Source organism: Drosophila sulfurigaster, chromosome 3, assembly GCF_023558435.1.
Source record: "Drosophila sulfurigaster albostrigata strain 15112-1811.04 chromosome 3, ASM2355843v2, whole genome shotgun sequence".
NCBI lineage: Eukaryota > Metazoa > Arthropoda > Insecta > Diptera > Drosophilidae > Drosophila > Drosophila sulfurigaster.
In genome coordinates, this window is record NC_084883.1 from 54537957 (window position 1) to 54558374 (window position 20418).

The 20418-nt window shown below is 41.1% G+C and overlaps 8 protein-coding genes across 8 annotated transcripts; 4 read left to right on the top strand and 4 right to left on the bottom strand.

The window, feature by feature from the left end:
• The first annotated feature begins 1527 nt into the window (after nucleotides 1-1527).
• LOC133845986 (proton-coupled amino acid transporter-like protein CG1139) lies at nucleotides 1528-7851 on the top strand. Its single transcript, XM_062280685.1, has 7 exons — nucleotides 1528-1836; nucleotides 4844-5018; nucleotides 5527-5713; nucleotides 5773-6398; nucleotides 6461-6636; nucleotides 7139-7294; nucleotides 7356-7851. Exons 2-7 carry the CDS (start codon nucleotides 4846-4848, stop codon nucleotides 7445-7447), a joined length of 1410 nt encoding a protein of 469 aa, XP_062136669.1. The 5' UTR covers nucleotides 1528-1836; nucleotides 4844-4845; the 3' UTR covers nucleotides 7448-7851.
• LOC133845988 (uncharacterized) lies at nucleotides 7699-9718 on the bottom strand. Its single transcript, XM_062280687.1, has 4 exons — nucleotides 9409-9718; nucleotides 9222-9343; nucleotides 8861-9162; nucleotides 7699-8574 (listed from the first exon to the last, which is right to left on the bottom strand). Exons 1-4 carry the CDS (start codon nucleotides 9568-9570, stop codon nucleotides 7889-7891), a joined length of 1272 nt encoding a protein of 423 aa, XP_062136671.1. The 5' UTR covers nucleotides 9571-9718; the 3' UTR covers nucleotides 7699-7888.
• Nucleotides 9719-9877: 159 nt separating this feature from the next.
• On the top strand, nucleotides 9878-10907 carry LOC133845993 (biogenesis of lysosome-related organelles complex 1 subunit 2). The gene has a single exon (XM_062280691.1). The coding sequence runs from the start codon at nucleotides 9970-9972 to the stop codon at nucleotides 10468-10470; it is 501 nt and encodes a 166-aa protein (XP_062136675.1). The 5' UTR covers nucleotides 9878-9969; the 3' UTR covers nucleotides 10471-10907.
• On the bottom strand, nucleotides 10467-10939 carry LOC133845994 (immediate early response 3-interacting protein 1). Its single transcript, XM_062280692.1, has 3 exons — nucleotides 10798-10939; nucleotides 10639-10737; nucleotides 10467-10567 (listed from the first exon to the last, which is right to left on the bottom strand). The coding sequence occupies exons 1-3, from the start codon at nucleotides 10883-10885 to the stop codon at nucleotides 10512-10514; spliced, it is 243 nt and encodes an 80-aa protein (XP_062136676.1). The 5' UTR covers nucleotides 10886-10939; the 3' UTR covers nucleotides 10467-10511.
• Nucleotides 10940-11066: 127 nt separating this feature from the next.
• On the top strand, nucleotides 11067-12116 carry LOC133845990 (nurim homolog). The gene is made up of 2 exons (XM_062280689.1): nucleotides 11067-11494; nucleotides 11558-12116. Exons 1-2 carry the CDS (start codon nucleotides 11168-11170, stop codon nucleotides 11990-11992), a joined length of 762 nt encoding a protein of 253 aa, XP_062136673.1. The 5' UTR covers nucleotides 11067-11167; the 3' UTR covers nucleotides 11993-12116.
• Nucleotides 12096-13181, bottom strand: LOC133845989 (nudC domain-containing protein 3). Its single transcript, XM_062280688.1, has 3 exons — nucleotides 13012-13181; nucleotides 12444-12958; nucleotides 12096-12385 (listed from the first exon to the last, which is right to left on the bottom strand). The coding sequence occupies exons 1-3, from the start codon at nucleotides 13110-13112 to the stop codon at nucleotides 12096-12098; spliced, it is 906 nt and encodes a 301-aa protein (XP_062136672.1). The 5' UTR covers nucleotides 13113-13181.
• Nucleotides 13182-13770: 589 nt separating this feature from the next.
• On the bottom strand, nucleotides 13771-15453 carry LOC133845987 (uncharacterized). Its single transcript, XM_062280686.1, has 3 exons — nucleotides 15157-15453; nucleotides 14087-15092; nucleotides 13771-14028 (listed from the first exon to the last, which is right to left on the bottom strand). The coding sequence occupies exons 1-3, from the start codon at nucleotides 15273-15275 to the stop codon at nucleotides 13786-13788; spliced, it is 1368 nt and encodes a 455-aa protein (XP_062136670.1). The 5' UTR covers nucleotides 15276-15453; the 3' UTR covers nucleotides 13771-13785.
• A 609-nt stretch (nucleotides 15454-16062) lies between these two features.
• On the top strand, nucleotides 16063-20374 carry LOC133845985 (protein suppressor of underreplication). The gene is given in 5 exon segments (XM_062280684.1): nucleotides 16063-16517; nucleotides 16627-16754; nucleotides 16756-16827; nucleotides 16889-17067; nucleotides 17135-20374. Coding segments are annotated over 5 exon segments (3729 nt in total). The 5' UTR covers nucleotides 16063-16189; the 3' UTR covers nucleotides 20157-20374.
• The last annotated feature ends 44 nt before the right edge of the window (nucleotides 20375-20418 follow it).

Here is a 20418-nt window from a genome sequence, read left to right on the forward strand (position 1 = left end):
GTCACACTTGGCAGACAAAAACAAGAGGAGGAAAGCATAGACGAAGCCAAGACGAAGTCGAAGTCGCAGTCGAAAACGATAATATCTCGGGGTAGACTTTGAGAAAGACTACGTCAGAGTCGGGGTAACGCTTGACCGGTTTTGTGACAGGCAGTCAGGCAGACGAACAGACAGACGGACAGACAGACAGACAGACGGACAGACGGGTGAACAGGTGAACAGGCAGGTAAACAGTAGCTAGACATGGGCATGGGCAAATATTTAGCCGGCTTTTGGTCTGCTGTGTTCATTGTGGTTGATAGTTGCTTATGCTTGTTGTGTGTATGTACTTAGTGTCTGCCATATGAAACTGTAACACGCGGCGTATGCGCAATACATGCAAAATGATTGGAAGGCCGTCGTCGTCGTTGTAAATGAAATTTCGCGTAAAACGCGCAAATTCTCTTTGCCCCAAAACCGGTTGATCGCCTGAGAAAGTGCATTAAGGCAACAAAAAAAATGTAAATTGCACATTTTGGCAACAGTTTTGTTGTTGCTTTTACTGTTGTTGTTGCCCATAGTTAGTTACCCACGGTAGCTGCAGTTTATGCAGTAAAGACACCTTACACCTCAACTTGTACTGGTTCTTTATGCAGTCTTGCCATAGTTACGATTACTCGCTGCTCTTGTTGTTGTTGTTGTCGAATATTTGGCAACGACTTTGTGCCAAGACACGAAAGCGTAGCCAACAAAAAAACAAAAACGAAAAGAGAGTGAGAGATCCATCAAGTTGTTCAGACATTGTTTACATTTATTATCGTTTTTTTTCTGTTCATTTGTCATGGCATCGATAATGAAACAAACAAGAATGCACAACGAATTTACAAGCATACTCGATAATATTATATTCGCATTTACTAAGAAACAAATTGCAATGCTGCGACTTGACAAATTGGTTAGAAGAAAAAGGCATTCTAATTCGATTTGATTTATTATACAGTTTATATAATTTAATACCTGGAAATGCGAGTATAAGGAAACGAATTTAAATGGTCATCACGATCTTGTTGTAGTAACAATTATTTAATAAAAGCAATGTCTTCGATAGTTTCGTAGTTTCGTACTCGTAACATAAAGATGTCAATTGAGGAAAGAGCTTTCGCCGTACAGTAATTGAGCTTTAGTCTACATATCAACAGAACAGTTAAAAGCTGCGTATTAATAACATTTAACTAAACAGTTTAACATTAACGTATCTCAACCACAATCTCTTTACGTTCTCATTCCGTCCTTTTTTGGTACACGCACGAATCGCCGGATTCTGTATCGTAACTCGAAAATTTCGTTATGATATATATTTTGTCACTGTGATTTTGTTTTTTTTTTTTTTTCGTGCCTCCCCGTAACTTGAGAGAACGAGTATTCATGAGTGCCTGTCTGACGGTCTGCTGGCATCGCGATCGACGTCGAGCAACAACAACATCAGCAACAACAACAGCAACAACAACAATTCGCGCAGTGCATAAAACCGGTGACCCACGTTGGGTCTGATTTAGTCGTTAGCGCGCGGTCAACACGATCACATCGTATATTGCAGATCGTCTCGATCCCATTGTAGATCGCATCCGTTAGATTTCATCCAATTTTGACACCTGTCGCGAGTCGGCTTCTCTTCTCTTTTCGATTTTAATTTCGTTAAATTAGCATGTGTTAATTTGAATTTGTGCAACATTCCATTAATGCAAATTATTATTTACAAATAAAATAATCGTTAACAAAATTTGTGTTATACAAAATTATATTTTAAATTCTATTCCTAAAATCTATAAAATACAAAAAGTGTTCTTAGGGCTTTAGGTAAGTTGAGTTCTCTAGATATTATATTTTTTTCGAGTCTAGTCTAATTAACAACGGAAGTGAGAGAGCATTTGCAAATTACTTGACACTCCGCTCCACCCCGTCATCCCCTGCTCCATTCAACATTCACCGAAAAAACACTCATGAGTGTCGAGCTTGAGTGCACATTCAACATCGCAGCATTAATTTGGCGAGCGAGAAATGAGATGAGATTTGCTGTGATGAGAGTGTTTGAAACGAACTCAAAATGTGTCTTTTGTAAATCTAAATTAATTGCATTTAAAATTAGCACACACTGACGTAGTATTATTGATCAAACTGACGAAAATAGAACCAACTAAACTTGAGCGAGGATACTCGATAACGGTTTCAATTGTGTTTGCCGGAAAAACCTTCGTTGACTCGCTTTTGAGATGCGCTAATGAATGAGATCAGTTCGTGAAATGATTTATGGCCTAAGAATTTAATTTAAATAATTTAAGATGCTCAATCTTAAAAACAAAACAAGTTATGCTTATCCCAAATTATATATTTTGAAATTTAGAATACTTGATTCACTTGCTAACACAAAAACATTGAATTGCCTCTTGGCATTTCAAATGTTCATAAAAAAAGAATATTAAATACTCGTATGCATAGCAATTGTTGAAGTAATTGCACTGCAAATCGACTATTTCATAATCATAACTTTACAGCCGAAAACTAAAACAAAAAAAACGTTGATTCGTTTTTAAGTGAAATTGAAAGTTGACTAGAACAAAAGGAATTACATTTGCGCCGTTATAACTTATAATTCGTTTAAAATTATTCAAGTAAATGCGGAGCAAGGCCAACAACTTGGTTCGAGTTCAGAAGCTGGCGCCGTCGTCGAAGACGACCAATTGATATGGCCAGCATGACGCTGACAAATGAATTTGAAATTTTTCAAAATTCCAAACACAGTCAATCACACCTGAAGCACCGCTAAGGCCAAACTGACTGTAAGCCAGGCACATTGAACTCGCCCCTCGAACTCAGCTCAGCTCAGCTCGCAAAGCAAAAAATAAATACAACAACAACAACAGCAACAACATGAAAATAATAATAAAAAATCAAACAAAGAAAATGTCGCGTGCTGATCGCGTTTTTAGTGTAGTGTCTGAGTTTTCAATTCGATATCAGGTTCATTGGATATTCTAGTTTAAAAATTTGATATATTTCTTGCACGTATTGAATTTGCATATTTGCTCAATTTGCAATTGGCAATTTGCATTAAATAATGCGCAATTTCTTTGATTTGTGGCTCTGTCAAATAAATTTCAAATATCTTAGGCGAATTGTGATCGCCTCTCGAATTTGGTCTACAACAAAGGTTTAAAATATTATACAAACGGGCGCATCTGGTTTGAACCGGTTGCAGTTCAGTTCATTAATAAAACAAACTTTGAAAATACTTCTTTTACTTTATTTTTGAGCTAGTTTGCGCATAAATTATCGTAGAATAAATTATCCAAAGTATTTCTGCGAATTTTGTCTTTACGTAAATCTCGTTTAGGCCATGGATAAAAATAAAATAAAAAGTGAGTTTGATGACGCTCTTTTTTGAAATCCAAGACAAAAGAATTTGGAAATTTCTAATTTCAAGTAATTTACAATTGAAGCCAAAAATAATGCGCAGTAGCTTAATTTGATTTGCCTACAGTTTAATGACATTAATATTATATGGTAATTCGATCCGCCTTGAATGGGATCAATTCGATATTAACATACCTAAAAAGTAAAATACTTGTCTAATTAATAGATGTAGAAGTTTATTAATGCATTAATTGATTGCCCTAAAGTCATTTGGCTCCCATTGTTTTCTAAAGACTTCCGCATATTAAATCTGACTCGTAATCTTGGCTAGAACGAATCATAAGAGAAAAAATAAAACTGGCTGTACTTGAAATTATGCATGCATCATCTTAAGCAACAACCAACAGCTCGATGTGTGGGTGTGAGAAATGTGGCTTTGGGTTTAAAGATTAATGAAGAAAACACAAAAATAACAACGAGCAAAAATTCACTCAGCTCGCGGTCTACCATCATTGATGAATCAGTTGCAAGTGACCTTCTTCTGTCTGACGACGAAATTATAATAATTGTTACGGTTTTAATTTTTTTTTTAAATAACCATCTTATGCAAATGAGCAGTGCACTTGCAAATAATACTCACAGCTGTACTTTGCATGCTAACCCATTACGTATACGCAATGTGAAATAGAGAAATGTCAAGAAGTCAACTCGGGCAATTAAATATACTAATTGCAAACGACGCTTGCACAACCGGAAAACTTTTTGCCTTTGCCGTTGATTTGCCAAAATTTCCATTTCTCGGCCGTAGGCTTATCTTGGCACTCGGATGGAATGGGGCAATAAAACATCGAGATTTCTAATTAAGGCATGCGTTGTCTGCCTTTTGTTTTTGTGTGTTTGTGTGTTGCAGATAAACAATTGTTGTCTTAAACAAAAGGGGGATAACGGTAACAGCTAAATAGCTAAATCAATTGAATGGAAAATCACAACAAAGTACGAGTGCAAAGCCAACGACAAAGCCAAAGCCAACTCGCCAAGTGACAGTAAAATTGGCTGCAATTACAAAATGTTAGCACGTTTCATTCACGACATGTTGTTGACGACACACACACATAAAAGTACAAAACATATATATTATATATATAGTATAGTGTGTGTACCTACAATGTGGACTCATCTGCTGAGGGGGCAACGCTTCGTTCGCTTACATTGAACTTGACATTGTGCGGGGTCTGCTTTTAATTTAGAAATATGTCAAACTATTTTCAGCTGCATTTGCAGCGCTTAGATCGCGATCATAATCATCGTCCGACAGTGTCAGCAATTAAATAATGCCTCTCCAACTGGACTTGCCTTGCCTTGCCTTTCCTTTGATTTATCGCCCATTACGAGTGAAATTTAACTGGAATTCTCCCTCTTCCTCTTCCTCTCTCTCTCTCCCTCTCTTTGACAGTCATGAGTAAAAATGGACACAACAATCCGGGGTTTGTCAGCGATCATGTGGACAACATCAAGCAGCAGAGCGCCAATAAATACTCGCTTGAGTTGGCGGAAAAAGGTGCCAGCAAGGCGGCCAAGGATCCCGACTACAATCCTTACGAACATCGCAAAGTTCCGCATCCCACAACGTAAGCACAAACCAAATTTTGACATCTCAACTGCAGGAGAAACAAGTAGAAGAATCAATTTGTCTAGAATCCGAACATCTTTTATTAAAGTACTGCTTTTAATCTCTTCAAGGAAATATATATAATTATCACCATTACTTTAAAGTAGGCACCAAAGTCTGTATACATTTAGTATAAGCTCAGACTAAATGAATTCTGATCAGTTTAAATTATTCATATGAATGCAATATTCAATTTGCGAATGCTTCGATTTGGAGAAAAAATGTTTGAAACAAGAATTTAATTGGCATAAAATTATTAAAACAAGTTATACATACCAATTTTTTCTAAATTATATATGTATATTTTTTATAAATTGTATAATCTATTTATATTAGAGATTTAATTTGAAGTGGACAAAGAGAAAAACAATTGAATTCTATAATTTTATTTTTTTTTTATTATTTTAATTAGCTCCAATTTTATGTTTGCCATACTTTAATCATGTTTAATTGTATTTCATTTGCAGCAACTGGGAAACACTTTTCCATCTGCTGAAGGGATCGCTGGGCACTGGCATCCTGGCCATGCCAAATGCCTTCCGCAATTCTGGCTACGTCACTGGCTCCATAGGCACCATTGTGATTGGCATCATCTGCACCTACTGCATACATCAGTTGGTCAAGGCAGAGTATGAGTTGTGTCGTCGCAAGCGAGTAAGTTACTCTATCATTTTCTCTCTTAAACTCTTCTCACATTTCCTTCCTCTTTTCAGGTGCCCAGCATGAACTATCCCGCTGTGGCGGAGTCAGCACTCTACGAGGGTCCGGGCTTCTTCAAGTGCTGTGCTCCCTACATTGGCACTGTGGTGAATGTCTTTCTGCTCATCTATCAACTGGGCACATGCTGTGTCTATGTCGTCTTCGTGGCGTCCAACATCAAGTCCATTGTGGATGCAGTGTATGACACAAATATGGATGTGCGTCTCTGCATGATCATCATCTTGGTGCCTTTGATACTCATCAACTGGGTGCGTCAACTCAAGTATCTGGCTCCCTTCTCCACGCTGGCCAACCTCATAACCATGGTCTCCTTTGCCATCATCTGCTACTACATATTCCGTGAACCCATCTCCACAGAGGGCAAGGATGCTGTTGGCAAGATCGAGAACTTCCCATTGTTTTTTGGCACTGTGCTGTTCGCCTTGGAGGCCATTGGTGTCATTCTGCCGCTGGAGAACGAGATGAAGACGCCACACAAGTTTGGCGGTTCTTGTGGCGTGCTCAATGTGTCCATGGTGTGGATTGTGTTCCTCTATGTGGGCATGGGTCTGTTTGGCTACCTCAACTACGGCGCCGACGTCTTGGGTTCCATCACCCTGAATCTGCCACAGCACGAGATGTGAGTAGTTTGATTGTTAATCTCTTGGAATGAAACTGAATTGGAATTCAACCTTTTTGCAGTCCAGCACAGATCGTGAAAGGCATGCTGGCATTTGCCATCTACATCACTCACGGCTTGGCCTGCTACGTGGCCATTGACATCACCTGGAACGATTATGTGGGCAAGAAGCTGGGCCCACAACGCAACAAGCTGTTCTGGGAGTACGCTGTGCGCACTGGATTGGTGCTCATCACTTGTAAGTATTTTGTTATTTGAAATCGGGTACTGCAAGAGCTACTACATACTATATATAAACTTCTTTTAACGATAGAGATACATATGTACATATATCTACTTCTTCTAAAGTCTTTATAAGCATATACATTTTAAATGTTACATAGTAGTATTATAGTATTTATTAGTTGCCAGCTTGCCCAGAATGAATGGAAATAATGTAAAATTGAATTTTCTTCAAGTGGTTCGTGTCTTCGCTAAGCACCGTTTAAAATACAAGCTATGGTCTGTCTCTTAGCATTAGCAGATATTAACGAAATTTCATCCTTTTATAGAAATACATAGTTAGAATAGGAGTAATGAAAATTCTTCCTTGTTATAGAATCAAGTGTCATAAATAATTTGTTCTGGGCTATGCAAATTGCAACTTTAATTTATGCATTAAAATTAATTTGTAATAACATTAGCTACTTTAAAAACATTTTCCTTTAGAATTTACACAAATCCTTTGCTTTATTTTACAGTTCTGCTGGCTGTTGCTATTCCCAATCTGGAGCTGTTCATTTCGCTGTTTGGTGCTCTCTGCTTATCCGCTCTGGGCTTGGCTTTCCCAGCTCTGATTCAGATCTGCACGCATTGGTATGAGACGAGTGGCTTAAGCAAGGCCTGGTTGCTGTTGAGTGAGTATTTGTAGCCATAGTTTCATTTTTACAATATATTAATCTATTACATCGATCGCAGGCAACTTTGTGCTGATTATTGTGGGCATTCTTGGCCTGATAATTGGCACTTATACTTCTCTGAAGGAGATCGTCCTCACATTCACCGAATAACCTTGTTATCTTACAAGTAGAATTGTTTTTTCTTAGTCATAGGATTTTGTTTTACTTTTTCCTTCGAATTTGCCGCCACGCATTTCAAGCAAAGTATTATGCACAAAAGCAAAAACTAAATTGTTAAATATTCTAAAAGAGCATGACAAATGGGTTGAGTGTCAAACTATTGTTAAGTAAAATACAACTTGAATATATTTGTATAAATTTATCAAATTTGTGATATTTTTAAGCATTGTGCCCAAAAAACATTTTCTTAGATACGCATATTTTATTACATGTTCGTAATTGATAACGATCTTTATAGTTAATTACTGTCTAAGTCCTATCTGTTTAAGCACTATTTAAAATACGATAACAAACAACAACAAGCAATAAAAAATATTTTGCCATATTATAAAAAAACAAAACAGTTAAAAATAGTCTTTTCTTTTTCGCTTATCAAAGTTTGACGTCGGCAGTAATTGCCATAAAGCTCTTTAGAGCTGAACACAATCGTTTTGCTCCATCCTCCAGTTTCTCCTTGGAATGGAAGGCTATCGATATACGAAAATATTGCTTACCTTTACCCGTTTCTATTGCAAAACGTGGACCAGCTATAAATGTGATCTTCTCGTGCTTCAAAGTGTATTCCATAAACTCGCCAGCATCGAGATCCCCCGGTAATTTTATCCAAATAAAGTAACCTCCGCGTGGGGCTGAGAATTGACAACCTTCAGGTAACTCAGCCTTAAGTATCGCAGTCGTTGCTAACATTCTCTCCTTGTATGCCTCATAGACACTTGCTATATGCGTTTGGGCCAATTGCAGCTCAAAGAGACTGGCCACAATGCCAGCTGTGTAGTTGTTGAAGCAGCCACCACTCATAATGATTCCACTTCTGTCGAGCTGCAGCTTTAATCGAGGCGGCACTTCCAACCAACCCAAACGCACTCCTGGACCAATAATCTTCGAAAAGCTGCCATTGGAGATGACATTGCCAGCGAAATCCTCATCCGTACGTGCATCGTAGGAAAGAAGACGTGAATGGAATGGCTTCTCTACATAGTTGAGTATGTTATAGACATCATCGCACAACACCAGGAAGTCATACTTGCGCGCCAGCTTCACAATGCCACGACAAACATCTGTGGGAGGATTAAAGGGATCTTTATCGATTCAACTTTAACACATTTATAAGCTACTGGAAAGCTAGAATCTTATATTGACATAAATAATAAAATATGAAAAGCAATCTTACATTTAATAACAAGTATTGAAAAATATGTATTCAAAATAATTTGATTTTTAAAAATATATAATTTAAATTTTGAATCCCCATGATATTTTTAAAATTTAAAAACTTTAAACTATCGGTTGTCCAACTTTAGAGGCCTTTAAGGGAAGTTAGAATTGTCGGTTTAATGAACTCACCTGGCGAGAACAAAATGCCCGTAGGATTGTGATATGTGGGAATTGTATAGTACATGGCCCAAAACTCTTTACTGTTTGATTTAAAGCGCCTTTGGCTTACTTTCGCCTCGAGATCTTTGAGATCAACTCCATCGTCGTTAAGTTTAAGAGGCACAATCTGAAGGGTCGTAAAGTGTTTCATGCTATCCAAGGCAATCATATAAGTGAATTCATCCACAAAGATGAAGCCATTGAAGTCAATTAACGTGGAGAGCACAAAATGCAAGCCCTGTGTGGCGCCTGTAGTGATTATCAAGTCCTCACTAAAATCAAGCAATGCTGAATCATTAAAAGATAAATATAATAAACCGTTAGAAATTACCTGTTGACGGGACCAGCGTACATTTGGGTAAAGTATTGCGCAAGTTGGTGGCGCACTTCGAAGGTGCCGCTCGTTGGTCCATACTGAAAGATCAACGACTGATTGTCGTCCTTCTCTCGATTCTACAAAGGTTGCGGGAATTATTGCTGTGGATTGACAACAGGTGGTTGCTGATAAGATAACTCACCAGGCAATGCGCCGATGCCTGTTGAAATAGATCGCAACAGGGCTCCAATAAATCTGTGCCTGGAGCGCCCACGCCAAGATTTAATATATCCGGTGCATAGACATTCCAAGCGCCGCCATCGAAGAGATGCTTGAGTTTCTGTTCTTTATTTTGCAGTGACATTCAAGTGTCTTTCCTTTGATAAATGCGATTTGATACTGATTGCGAGCGCCACAAATTTATTGCCATTCACGCTGACCGATGACAATCACAGCGAGCCGCAACCATTCAACAATGAAAACATCCATAGCTATGTTACCGAAGCAACTTTTAAATATATAGAAATATTTATCGAATTCTATAATTTCTTGTAAGCTAAAAAACAATGTGCTTTAGCAGCTTCCACTCCATTCAATTATTAACGTATATTTTTAAACAATACGAATATTTCGATTACCATCGATGTGGGCACTAATAAATTTTCGCATCACTACCAATAGGCATTCACAATAGAACGACATCAGTCGTCAGCTGTTCGAATTGTAATTTTCTCTCAAGAAAATTTTTCCTTACATCGTAAACATGGATAACGAGCAGCCAACAACAAGTGCTAATGCAGCCCAGGCCCAGAACCAGACCAAGGATCAGGACCACAATCCCATGCTGGACTCTCCGATGCGTGGCCCCACACTGTCTACCTCGACGTCCAGTTTTGAAGCCTTGGCACACGCCCATGATCCAAATCTCAGCAAGTTGGCCACAAAGATGTTCCAGAAGACTGAAGACTATATATCACACGAACTGAACGCGCCTTTGGAGGACTATAAATTGCTTGAGGAGATGAACAGAGCCACTATTGGTAAATACAAGGATATGCGACAGATAGCTGAAAATCTCAATGTGGGCACTAGCGAGCTGTGCGGCAAGTTCCAGCAGCTGGCACCGCTAATGCAGCAAATCGATGAAATATCCGATACCGTAGACAAGCTGGAGGCGGCAGCCTACAAATTGGACGCTTATAGCATAGCACTGGAGAATAGGGTCAAGTGTGTATTACAGCGAAAGTCGCACGCAGGACATTAATCGACAATGACATTTATTAATTAAAGAATAGCTTGTAAGTTTTACCCGAGTAACAATTTAAATATAATCGCAACTATATTAAGAAATATCAGCGGAACTGTTGAAAGTGGGAAAGAGATGGGACACGTGTTAATCTTTAAAGTGCTTCCATTATTATGTGCTACTTACTCTTGGCAACTGTGCGAATAGAGCGAATTAGGTTCAGCAGCTGATCTTTTGCACTGGGAGCTCCAAAGTCTTGTTGACCCGCCTGTCTGCCCCAACCAACTGTAAATGCAGCGTGTCAAAAGTTGCAATTGCGGCAAGTCTGGGTTTTAGTCTACTTACATTTGGCCAAGAAACGTTCTTCATGCAGAATGCACACGGCATTTAAGCAGAGCAGCGAGGCTTCAATCAGTGTCCACAGTGTAAACATTGTGTATAGCGTATATATAAACTATTTAAGTAAAAAACAAAGAAAGCAAACAATTTGTTGACGTCAGTTTTAAAGCCGCATTTGCCAGTCACTGCGAAAGAAAACAATTGTCAGCTGTTGCGTTTTCAGGGTGACCAGTTGCTTTGTCGCCTGGACGTTTTGTAACACTCAACTTTATCGATAGTGGTTTCATATTTTCACTTCACTAGCTTGCGTTATTTACGTTGTTTATTTCGTTTGTTTATTTTTGTATCCAAAGTATTTATAAATAAACAGTAAAAAATGGCAAACATTGCAAAACTATTCTTGCTGCTGTGCTCCATAGCCACCATCAGCTACACGTTCTACGTGTTTGGACGCTTCACATCCTTCCTCTCCACACCGCGCTCTATTTCAAAGGCACACACCTGGATCTTTAATTTACTCGACAATAAATCGCGTTTGGAGACCGCATATGGACCTATTGTGCTTGATACGCTCTACGTTATTGCCTTCATATTTCAGCACAGCTTCCTTAAGTCAGCCTTTGTGAAAAATCTCCTACGCAAACTGGGCTTGGCCACCGCAGAGAGAACTATTTACGCTCTGACGTCATCGCTGTGTTTACATGTTTGTAGCCTTGGAATTTGTTTACATTCCATGCACATTAACTAACACGCTTTATTTCTGTAGCATCTAGTCACGAACTGGCTGCCAGCCCCCTCCATAGTGCTTTGGCAGTTCGATGTCGATGAATCTCCAGCTCTTTGGTGGACTTTCCTCATTTTCCATGCCATCTGCTGGCTCGTCATTTTTGGTGGCTGTGCCATGATGGACTTGCAGGATCTTCTGGGCATCAAGCAGGCGTACTACAGTCTACACAATTACTCACTGCCGTCTGCATACAAGTCACCTGAGCTGCATCAGCTGTATTCACATGTGCGTCATCCATCCTTCGTGGGCTTCACTTTGATTCTCTTTGTAACGAATGTGATGAGCGTGGATCGGCTGCTGCTTGCTGTACTGCTCACCAGTTACATGTTTGTGGCCTGGTCCACCGATCAGAAGGACGTCTTTTACCAGAAAGTGCAGCTAGAGCGCAAGAAGCGCCAGTTGAAGGCGTTCTAAGGAGCTATTCACTCAATTGCAAACTCTTGGTCTCGATTGCAGCCTTCTCGTATAGTTTTAAGTATTTTATTCTAACCCATGTTTGTATTTCATCAATAAATCACTAACTCATGCGCACCATTGATGGATCAAAGGGTTGTCCTTTAAATGGTGAACCCTCGGCATCCCACGCCTTCTTCAGACGCTCCATAGTCTTGCTCTGCTCGGGATCTATGGAGGCTAAAGCCTGCTTTTGTTGCTGATCCGCTGCGATTTGCTGGACGCGCAACTTCTCGATGGCTTGCTGCGAATCCTCGGGCAACTCGTCGATGTAACGCTCAGTGTCCAGTTTCTTGATGTCAATCTCATCGTCGTCCTCAAAGAGCCGATCCCACCAACGCTCCTTTGCCTTGTCTACAAAATAATACATAATTTTAGCACAATTTGCTATGACTATAGATCATTGACTTACCACAACAGATGAGCAGTTGGCCACCTTCAATGGACCACACGGCATCGTTGTGCCTGATGCGCTGACTCAGTGTTCCCTCGAGGATCAGCTGCTGTGGTCCCATCTTGCTGCATACTTTTATCTGTTGTGCCTTGATCTCGATGTTCAATTGCTTGGCAGCTTGCAGATTCTCGGGCAACTGGATGTGCAGCTCTACATCCTTGAGGGTTTGTGACCAGCAATGATGCTCGAAGACGGCACCATTCTTATGGTCAGCAGGCTCAAATCCTCGTCTGCTCTTGGCCTTTGGTGTTGGTCGAGTTTCCACTTCCCGATCTTCCGTCTCCACTGTGACTTCGTTTATTGCCGGCGGTGCATTGATGCCGCTGTCATCAATGCTGCTCTCCGCGGTCATCGTCTGCAGCAAGCAGTCGGGATCGTAACGTTGCATGGCACCGTACAGGATTTGATCCCGCATTCCCTTCGGAAAGCCAACTTTGTCGGTTGCATCCTTTTTCGTGTGATAAAAATCTGTGCTGTAAACAACGCTTATCAAAACCATTTTGGATTTACTTTGTAGTCTTCTTACTTGCGCTTCAGGAAACCAAAAACTGCGTCAAGAAATCCAGTTATTGTTTTACGTTCTTGCAATATTTCCATTAACATAGCATCGCTTCTTTGAAATTCCATGATTATTTATTTTTGTTTATAATTCACTCGCTTTTTAATGGCTTGAATTGCGGCAGTGTTGTAAAACGACATTAGTGTGGCAACAAGCAAAAAGAGGTGAGGCATTGGCGCGAATATTCAAACTGAATGGATTTTACTATAACAGGAATGAATGCTGCTCTATTTCAAAATAAATGCTGTATTTACTTGATGGTTTATTATATGTGAACTATACAAGCGTCATCCAAAAGCTTGTATTGTCACAGTCTTTGTAAAATACATTTCATTAGTTAAAGTAATTAAGTGTACATACTTCTTTCAGCCTATATCATGCTTAAAATTTACATTAAATTATAACTAATCCGATGCAGAATCTAGGGGCACAACTCCTAAGGCACAAGTTGACCAACGTTTGTCTTGAAAAACAAAAATTAAATTAGCTCATTAAATATGAAACTATAGTAAACAAAACTACCTTCATCCAAAGTCCAAAGGCCAAAAGTCTTGGGCTTAGAATGATCCCAATTTGTGTCCATTTTGTTGCTTATCGTTTGTATCGTCCTTTGTTTCTCCATTACATTTTTTTATTATCATGTCGCATAGTGTAAGCATGTCGTTTGTCTGTTCCTTACTGAATGGCGGGTCCACAAGCGGCATTAAACTACAATAAAAACACATCATTAATAAAATAATTTTAGCAGATGTTTGACAACTTTACCCCTTTAAAATGGGGGGCCGAGTGTAAGCTTAGGTGACCAATTCTGTTCAGAAGGAAGTCTTGCTCAAATACCCAGGAACATGGTTTCTTGGGACAATCGCCGAAGATTAAGGTAAGAGTTGGGTCTACACCCGAATGAGTGAGCAGAGTTCGCATTATTTTCGTCATCTTTGGATTGTTGTACATCGAAAAGTCTACCGCCTTTGTCGTCGTTGGATTCTGCAAATTCAAATCTAATTTAATTTACGAGTTTCAAATATTTGACAACTTCTCTTACAATCTCCACTTCCTCGGAATACATGCGCTTCATGCGGCCAAGCATGCCAAAAGTCTGTAGCATTTTTATGGCCCAATAGCTGGCACCTTGACGACTCTCCGTATCTGCATTTGGATTCTCAGCCAGATACACAAAGGCCACAAAGATATTCAAAATGTAACCCTGTACAGCCAACAGACGAAACAGCTCCTGGGTAGCCTGAATAATGTCATCCTCCTGATCATCCTTGCTGTGACTGATTCCTGCGCCCAGGAAATACTTCATCTTGAGCACACTGGCCATATATATGTCTAGCAGATCCTTCATGGCTGTATTATGCTGCTTAATTACAATCCCCAGTTGGTTTATCACCTTATTGAGAACTTCAGATGAGGTTTTTACATTGTGTTTGGAGCAGAATATGCGCAACTTGTTAAACTCGGCGCTGCTTTTCAATTTACGCACTTCCTTCAGCTTCTGAGCTCCTTTCAATTGACATTCCAGGGCCACGTCGAAGATATCCAAGAGGCTTTTCAGTTTCATCTCGAACTTCAGCTTATCCTTGCGCTGCAACTTCGGTGCATCGAGATCCTTCATCGTTACCTGCTGTGGCTGCCAGTAAAACTCATGTAGCCATTTCATGCAATGTTGTGCGGTATTCCGTAAGATCGCAGTGGGAGGCAGCTCTTGTCCATGGGCGCAAAGATGTCGCAAGTCCACAATGAACGAGGGCAGACCCAGTTGACGAGCTGTCTCATACATGCTGCTCATGTTATAGCTTTGCATGATGGAGGACATGAAGTTGAAGAAGCGAGTAAAGGCACTGGCGTAAGTTGTCTGAATGTTAACATTGCCCAGCTTGTCTTCTAGTTGTGCATGCACCAGGACAGCAGTGGCAAGCACCGAGGCGGGGCAGAGGCTGCCGCGTCGCAAGTTCCAGATGCGCATCTGGCTGAGCGCCTTCCGAATATCGTCCGGCGTTGTCGCGTTGCCAAACAACCAATCGTATACCAAGCCAAACTCTTCACTGAAAGCATAAAGCGATTACATATATGGGAATTCTGTGGATTTCAATATTCAAACAAACGCACGTGTCGCGCCAAGGTGTGACCACCATTCGCTTCTTGGCCGGCGGCGGAGCTGTTGATGTGACCAGATCACCGTCATTAGAGCGTTTCACGCCGCGTTTTGCTTTCTTAGTCACAGACATTATTAGTTACTTAATATTGAGTACGTTGAATGGTAATTAATAATAAAGTACAATTTCTATTATCTTTGTTTCACTTTATTTAAACTAGAGCGCTCTCTTAAGCAGACCCTTTATTGTTGTTGACATTGATAAGCGATGCAATGTGACTGACAGAGCTGTCGACCATCTGTGGTTGAAGCAACAGCTCACCACTAACGTACAGTGCTGCCAAGTTTCGAGTAAGAAGACAGCTGTTTTACCAGCTGTTGGCTATCACTGATAACACTGATAGTATTATATAGTATATATTAATGTATAAAATGTCTTTTATTTTACATGACAGGGTAATAAAATCCACAAACAGCTAATTAAAAACGCATAATTCTTCGTTACATTTTTCAAAACGAAATTGCCAACACTGTCAGACCAATGCAATGCAGTGTTGAAAAGACGTGTTTTTTGTTGGACACACAACAAGAACAAGAATTTTCATTCGGCAATTTTAACGGGTCTTAAAATTAATATTTATTGTGAAATAGTGCAACAAATATATTCTAGAAAGTTGCCGGAATACGAGCGGTATTCGATACAATTCGAGTGTGACTCCAGAACAAAGTATTTTGCCGCGCTGCATAATACGCGCGTTTTTTTGTTGCTCTCTCTCTCTCTCGCTCCCGTCTACCTGCTGCATTTGCTCTACACATGCATATCGTTTACAATTACAACAACTTAATCAGCAACAGCCACAATAACAACAACAATAATTTCGCGGATATCTTTAGTCCCGATTACATCGATGGACCCCTGACGTCCAAGAAGATGCTAATTGGCTCATTCTCAATGTTTGTGATATTCTCATATTTGAAACTTCTCTATATACTCGTGGCAATCTATTTGGCCCTCCACCACGTCCACATCTAAAAGAGATCGAGCAAATGTATCATTTGGTCTCTGAGCAAACAGCGGAATTGCGCCTCTCCGACAATGTGCTCATCGGCAATCAGACGACGCAGTATCTTAAACCCTTTCAACTTGAAGCTGTGCGTTTCCTTTACGATCGGTTCTCGAAAAAAGAATTTTGTATCTTTAACGATGAGAGCGGATTGGGTAAAACTGCCTCAATTGCAGCGTTCTTGAGTGGACTGAACACGTCTAAGAAGACGCTTGTGGTACTGCAGAATGATGATCACTTGTTGGCAGGCTGGCAGTTTCACCTCGGCGTTCTCACCGATCTGTCCGTCTGTGTGGTAAAGGATGTCAATGGTAAGCAACTCTTTTTTGATATTCCACACAACAAAGGGTCTATTGTTGCCTAAACTTGACTACAGCTTTTACACCATTTTCTCCATTGTTTATTGTACATTTCATACAGACAGCACAGAGTCAGCGCATAGCGTTTATCTGAGCAAGTGGAGCATTCTGCGTAGTATCGGTGATCTCAGCAAGCTGAAGTTTGACTACATCATTGTGGATCATCGTGGGTTTACGTTGAACAACAGTTTTTTGCAGTTCCATGCTGCTCAAGCATTATGAGGGCAAAGTCAACATTGTGATCTCTAGTGTGGACATAACGGTATTATCTGTCTGATATTATTAAATTACTATTTTATATTAATTGTTTCACAACTCTCTAGTCCGACGTAAAACTGCTGTACAATGTGCTGCGCTTGGGCGGTTGCCTGGAACATCAGTACAAAACCATTCACGCCTTTGAGCGCAAATTCCATCTGCCCGATGTTAAGGAAGTGCTCAGCAAACGCGTCGATCTCGAGGAATATTATAAGCAGCGCGGCGTTCTAGGCGAATATATCAAGTAGACACAATTATAATCTGTTTGTTAAATGATTTAATATGTATTAATCTGACTTCTGTTTTTTTAGAGATTATCGCCTGCGTCGTTACCGCCATCAGTTCGAGTCTTATTTGCCATTAGTCACTGAGGAGCAATACAAGATCAATTTGTCTCGTTGGCTGGGAGAAAACAATAGCAATAGCACCATAAGCCAAACAACTTTAGAGTCCTCATCAGAGCCGCTTTCCACGGGCAACACAGACGAGATATCCGAGTGCCTGAGGAACATGAAGCGAGAGCCCGAAACGACGGGTGGAAACGATAATGCCGAGATATTGTCCGAGTGCAGTGATGAAGTCGTGGCCATGGAACCGTTGTTCTTGCAATTGTCTGAATCAGAAGTTGAGGATGCATCCAAAGAGCGCGCCGATGATGAGAGAGATGAATGCCGCAGCCCATTCATCGATGTTGTCACGGTCTCCAGCGATGATTGCGAGATTATATCTCTACCAAATACACCGCCACCGCATCAGCCAACAAGGTCGCCAGCAACCAGAAAGAAACGGAAATTCACTAAACGTTTGCAGCAGGCGGAAAATATTGAACTTACCGAATCAGAGACAGAGGAAGCGGAGCCTTCAAATAGCAACAGAAAGTCATTAAATGTTAGATTGTGTCGTGTGATGTTGCCACAAAAAAAGCACCAAGAAACGGAGACAGCCTCCAAGAGCGCAGAACCCAGAAAGGCACCATTGAGAAATCCTGCAATGAAAAAAACAGATGAAGAGATGACTAAAAAACCATCGAATGAAAAGACAACTTCAAAATCCACAGGGGTATCACAGTCTGAGTCAGAGAAGGCATCAACATCAAAGTCAAAAGGGGAACAGCAGAAGACTCCAATGAAAAAGTCACCACAGAGAGTTCAAGCTGTAAATGTTGTGGCAGATACATCGACAGATCAGCCAACAACATCAAAGGCAACGCGGGGCAGAAAATCCGAATCTACAGGTCCAACAGAGCAGACTTTTAAGAAGCCACAAGAACAGAAGACGCAATCGAAGCCAACGCAATCAATTAAAACAGTGTCCAAGACACCAGAAAATGAAGCAACGTCATCAAAGTCAACGCAGTTAAGGAAACCTGCAACTGCAGCGTCGAAGACGCCGACGCCACAAGCGGAGACAAAGTCAACGCAAGTGAAGAAACCTGCTAATGTGACCCCAAAGAAGCCACAGGAACAGACAAAGTCTAAGACAGCAAAAGAAGAAACAGCAGCAACGAAATCAACACAGGCCACGCCAAAGAAACCATCACAGACGACGGCAAAGAAGCCACAAACAGAAAAGACACCTTTGAAATCTAAACAGACTTCTCCTAAGGAGGCAACGGAACCGAAGACAAAGCAAGCTATGAAGACTGAGCCTGCTAATTCCAAGAAGACGCCACAACAGAAAAAGACCTCAGCAGACGAGCAGATGGGACCACTCAAACAAGAAAGATCAGCGACTCCCAATTCAGAGCCAAAGACGCGGCGTTCATACTTACGCGACAGGAACTCCGATGATGTGGACCAACGACAGACCCGTGGCATGCAACGACTGACGCGATCTGCCGAATCGCGCATACAAAGTAAATACATGTCACCTTTGAAGGCTTTGGAATATGACAAGAAAAGCCCAGTCAAAGGCAAGCGTAGCCATGATGCGGTTCAAACACCAAAAGCGAGTAAACGCAAGCGGGAGGAAGATAACGTTAAGCAGGAGGAGACAGCGGACAACAGATCATCGACAACAATGACAGAAGACGAACCACCGCCAAAAAGAAAAGTAGGTCGCCCACGAAAAAGAACGCAGGATAATCAAAGAGTTGTCACGCCAGAGGTAACAAAGAAAACGGAGATAGCTCAAAAAGTTGCCACGCAAGAGACATCAAAGCAAGCGAATATTACTCAAAAAGTTGATAAGCAAGAGTCATCAAGGCAAGCGAATATTACTCAAAAAGTGGACACGCCAGAGCTGCTCAGTTCCGGCTCCAATGCCTCCGACTATTCGTATCTGCAGTGCGCCCAAAAGCTGCCCGACAACCTCACCGAGCTGGAGGCCTTTCAGGACTTTCGTATACCCGAGGTGCCTCAGGCGACGCCACTAATGCTGTCGTCCAGCTTGAATGTGAATTTCTTCAGCGACTCGGAGGTGATCGTTGTGCCCAGCTCCATACCCAAGCAAGAGGTTGTGGTGATCAACAGCTCGAATGAAGAGTGCTCACAACAGTCCAACACGCAAAGTCGACGCACGCGAGCCTTGAAGCGAAAGGTGTCCAAGGAACCATCACAGCCAAGCGCATCCACTTCCAATTTTGGTCTGCTGCTCGGCGAGCAGCGTGCCAGAGTGAACAAATCGCCGGACATCTTTAGCAATTGCTCCGATTTGTCGCAGATTACGTTGGCGCAACCTGTGCCCCAGCCATCGCCTTTCGAAGGCTTCAAGATCTTTGGCTCCGAGGTGAAACAGCATCAAGTCAAGACGCAGCAATCAATAGGAACTCAAAAGAAGCGAGAGCGCTCTTGCCTGGACATCTTAGAGAACATGTTTGAGCCACATAAAACCAAGACCAACAAATCTGGCATCAATTTGCTGCCCATGTTGCCGAGTCCAAAGAAGCAGCTGCCACAGCGTCGCTTCACTTTGCTTGACGAGGATATCTTTGAGATAACAAATAATGGCGAATTCGGTAGTCGACTGCGTCTCAACTCTAATGGCCATGTGTCGCCTGTTCTTCAAGTGCAGCAGCAGCATCAGCAGCAACCACAAGCCACGCAGCAATTGCAACAGCGCAATAAAATAACAAAGTACTTGATAGGTTCTGGTTGCACACCCGAGGATACTGGCCAACGTATTCAGGTGCTCAGTCCGGCACAACGCAAATCACCGAAAAGTATCAAGTCGACGCAGTCAACGAAGCTGACACGTTGGTTTGGCACCGCCGATGCGACAACCTCACAAAGTGCACCCAGCACTCCACAGGTGCCAGCTGACAAAGCAGCCGCAGCTCGTGTGGCACGAAGTGGCGGACCAACGAAGCGCAAGCAACTTAATCTCTTCAAGTGATAGAAGGATAAAGATTACAAGCAACATCATGATCTAATTGAAAAAAGACTCGAGAGACCAAGACTCAAGTCGTGCTTTGACAACTTGCCAAGGCTTTAACGAAATCCGTTCGATGGATTTACAAATATTTTTAAGATTTTCCCTTTAATGTGAAGTCGAAGAATTCACAATTCTAGCACAATTGAGTTGTAGCCACTCATTAAATTAACTCTATCGTACTTTAATTTGAGAGAGGTATTCACTAATGAATTAAATACCTCGA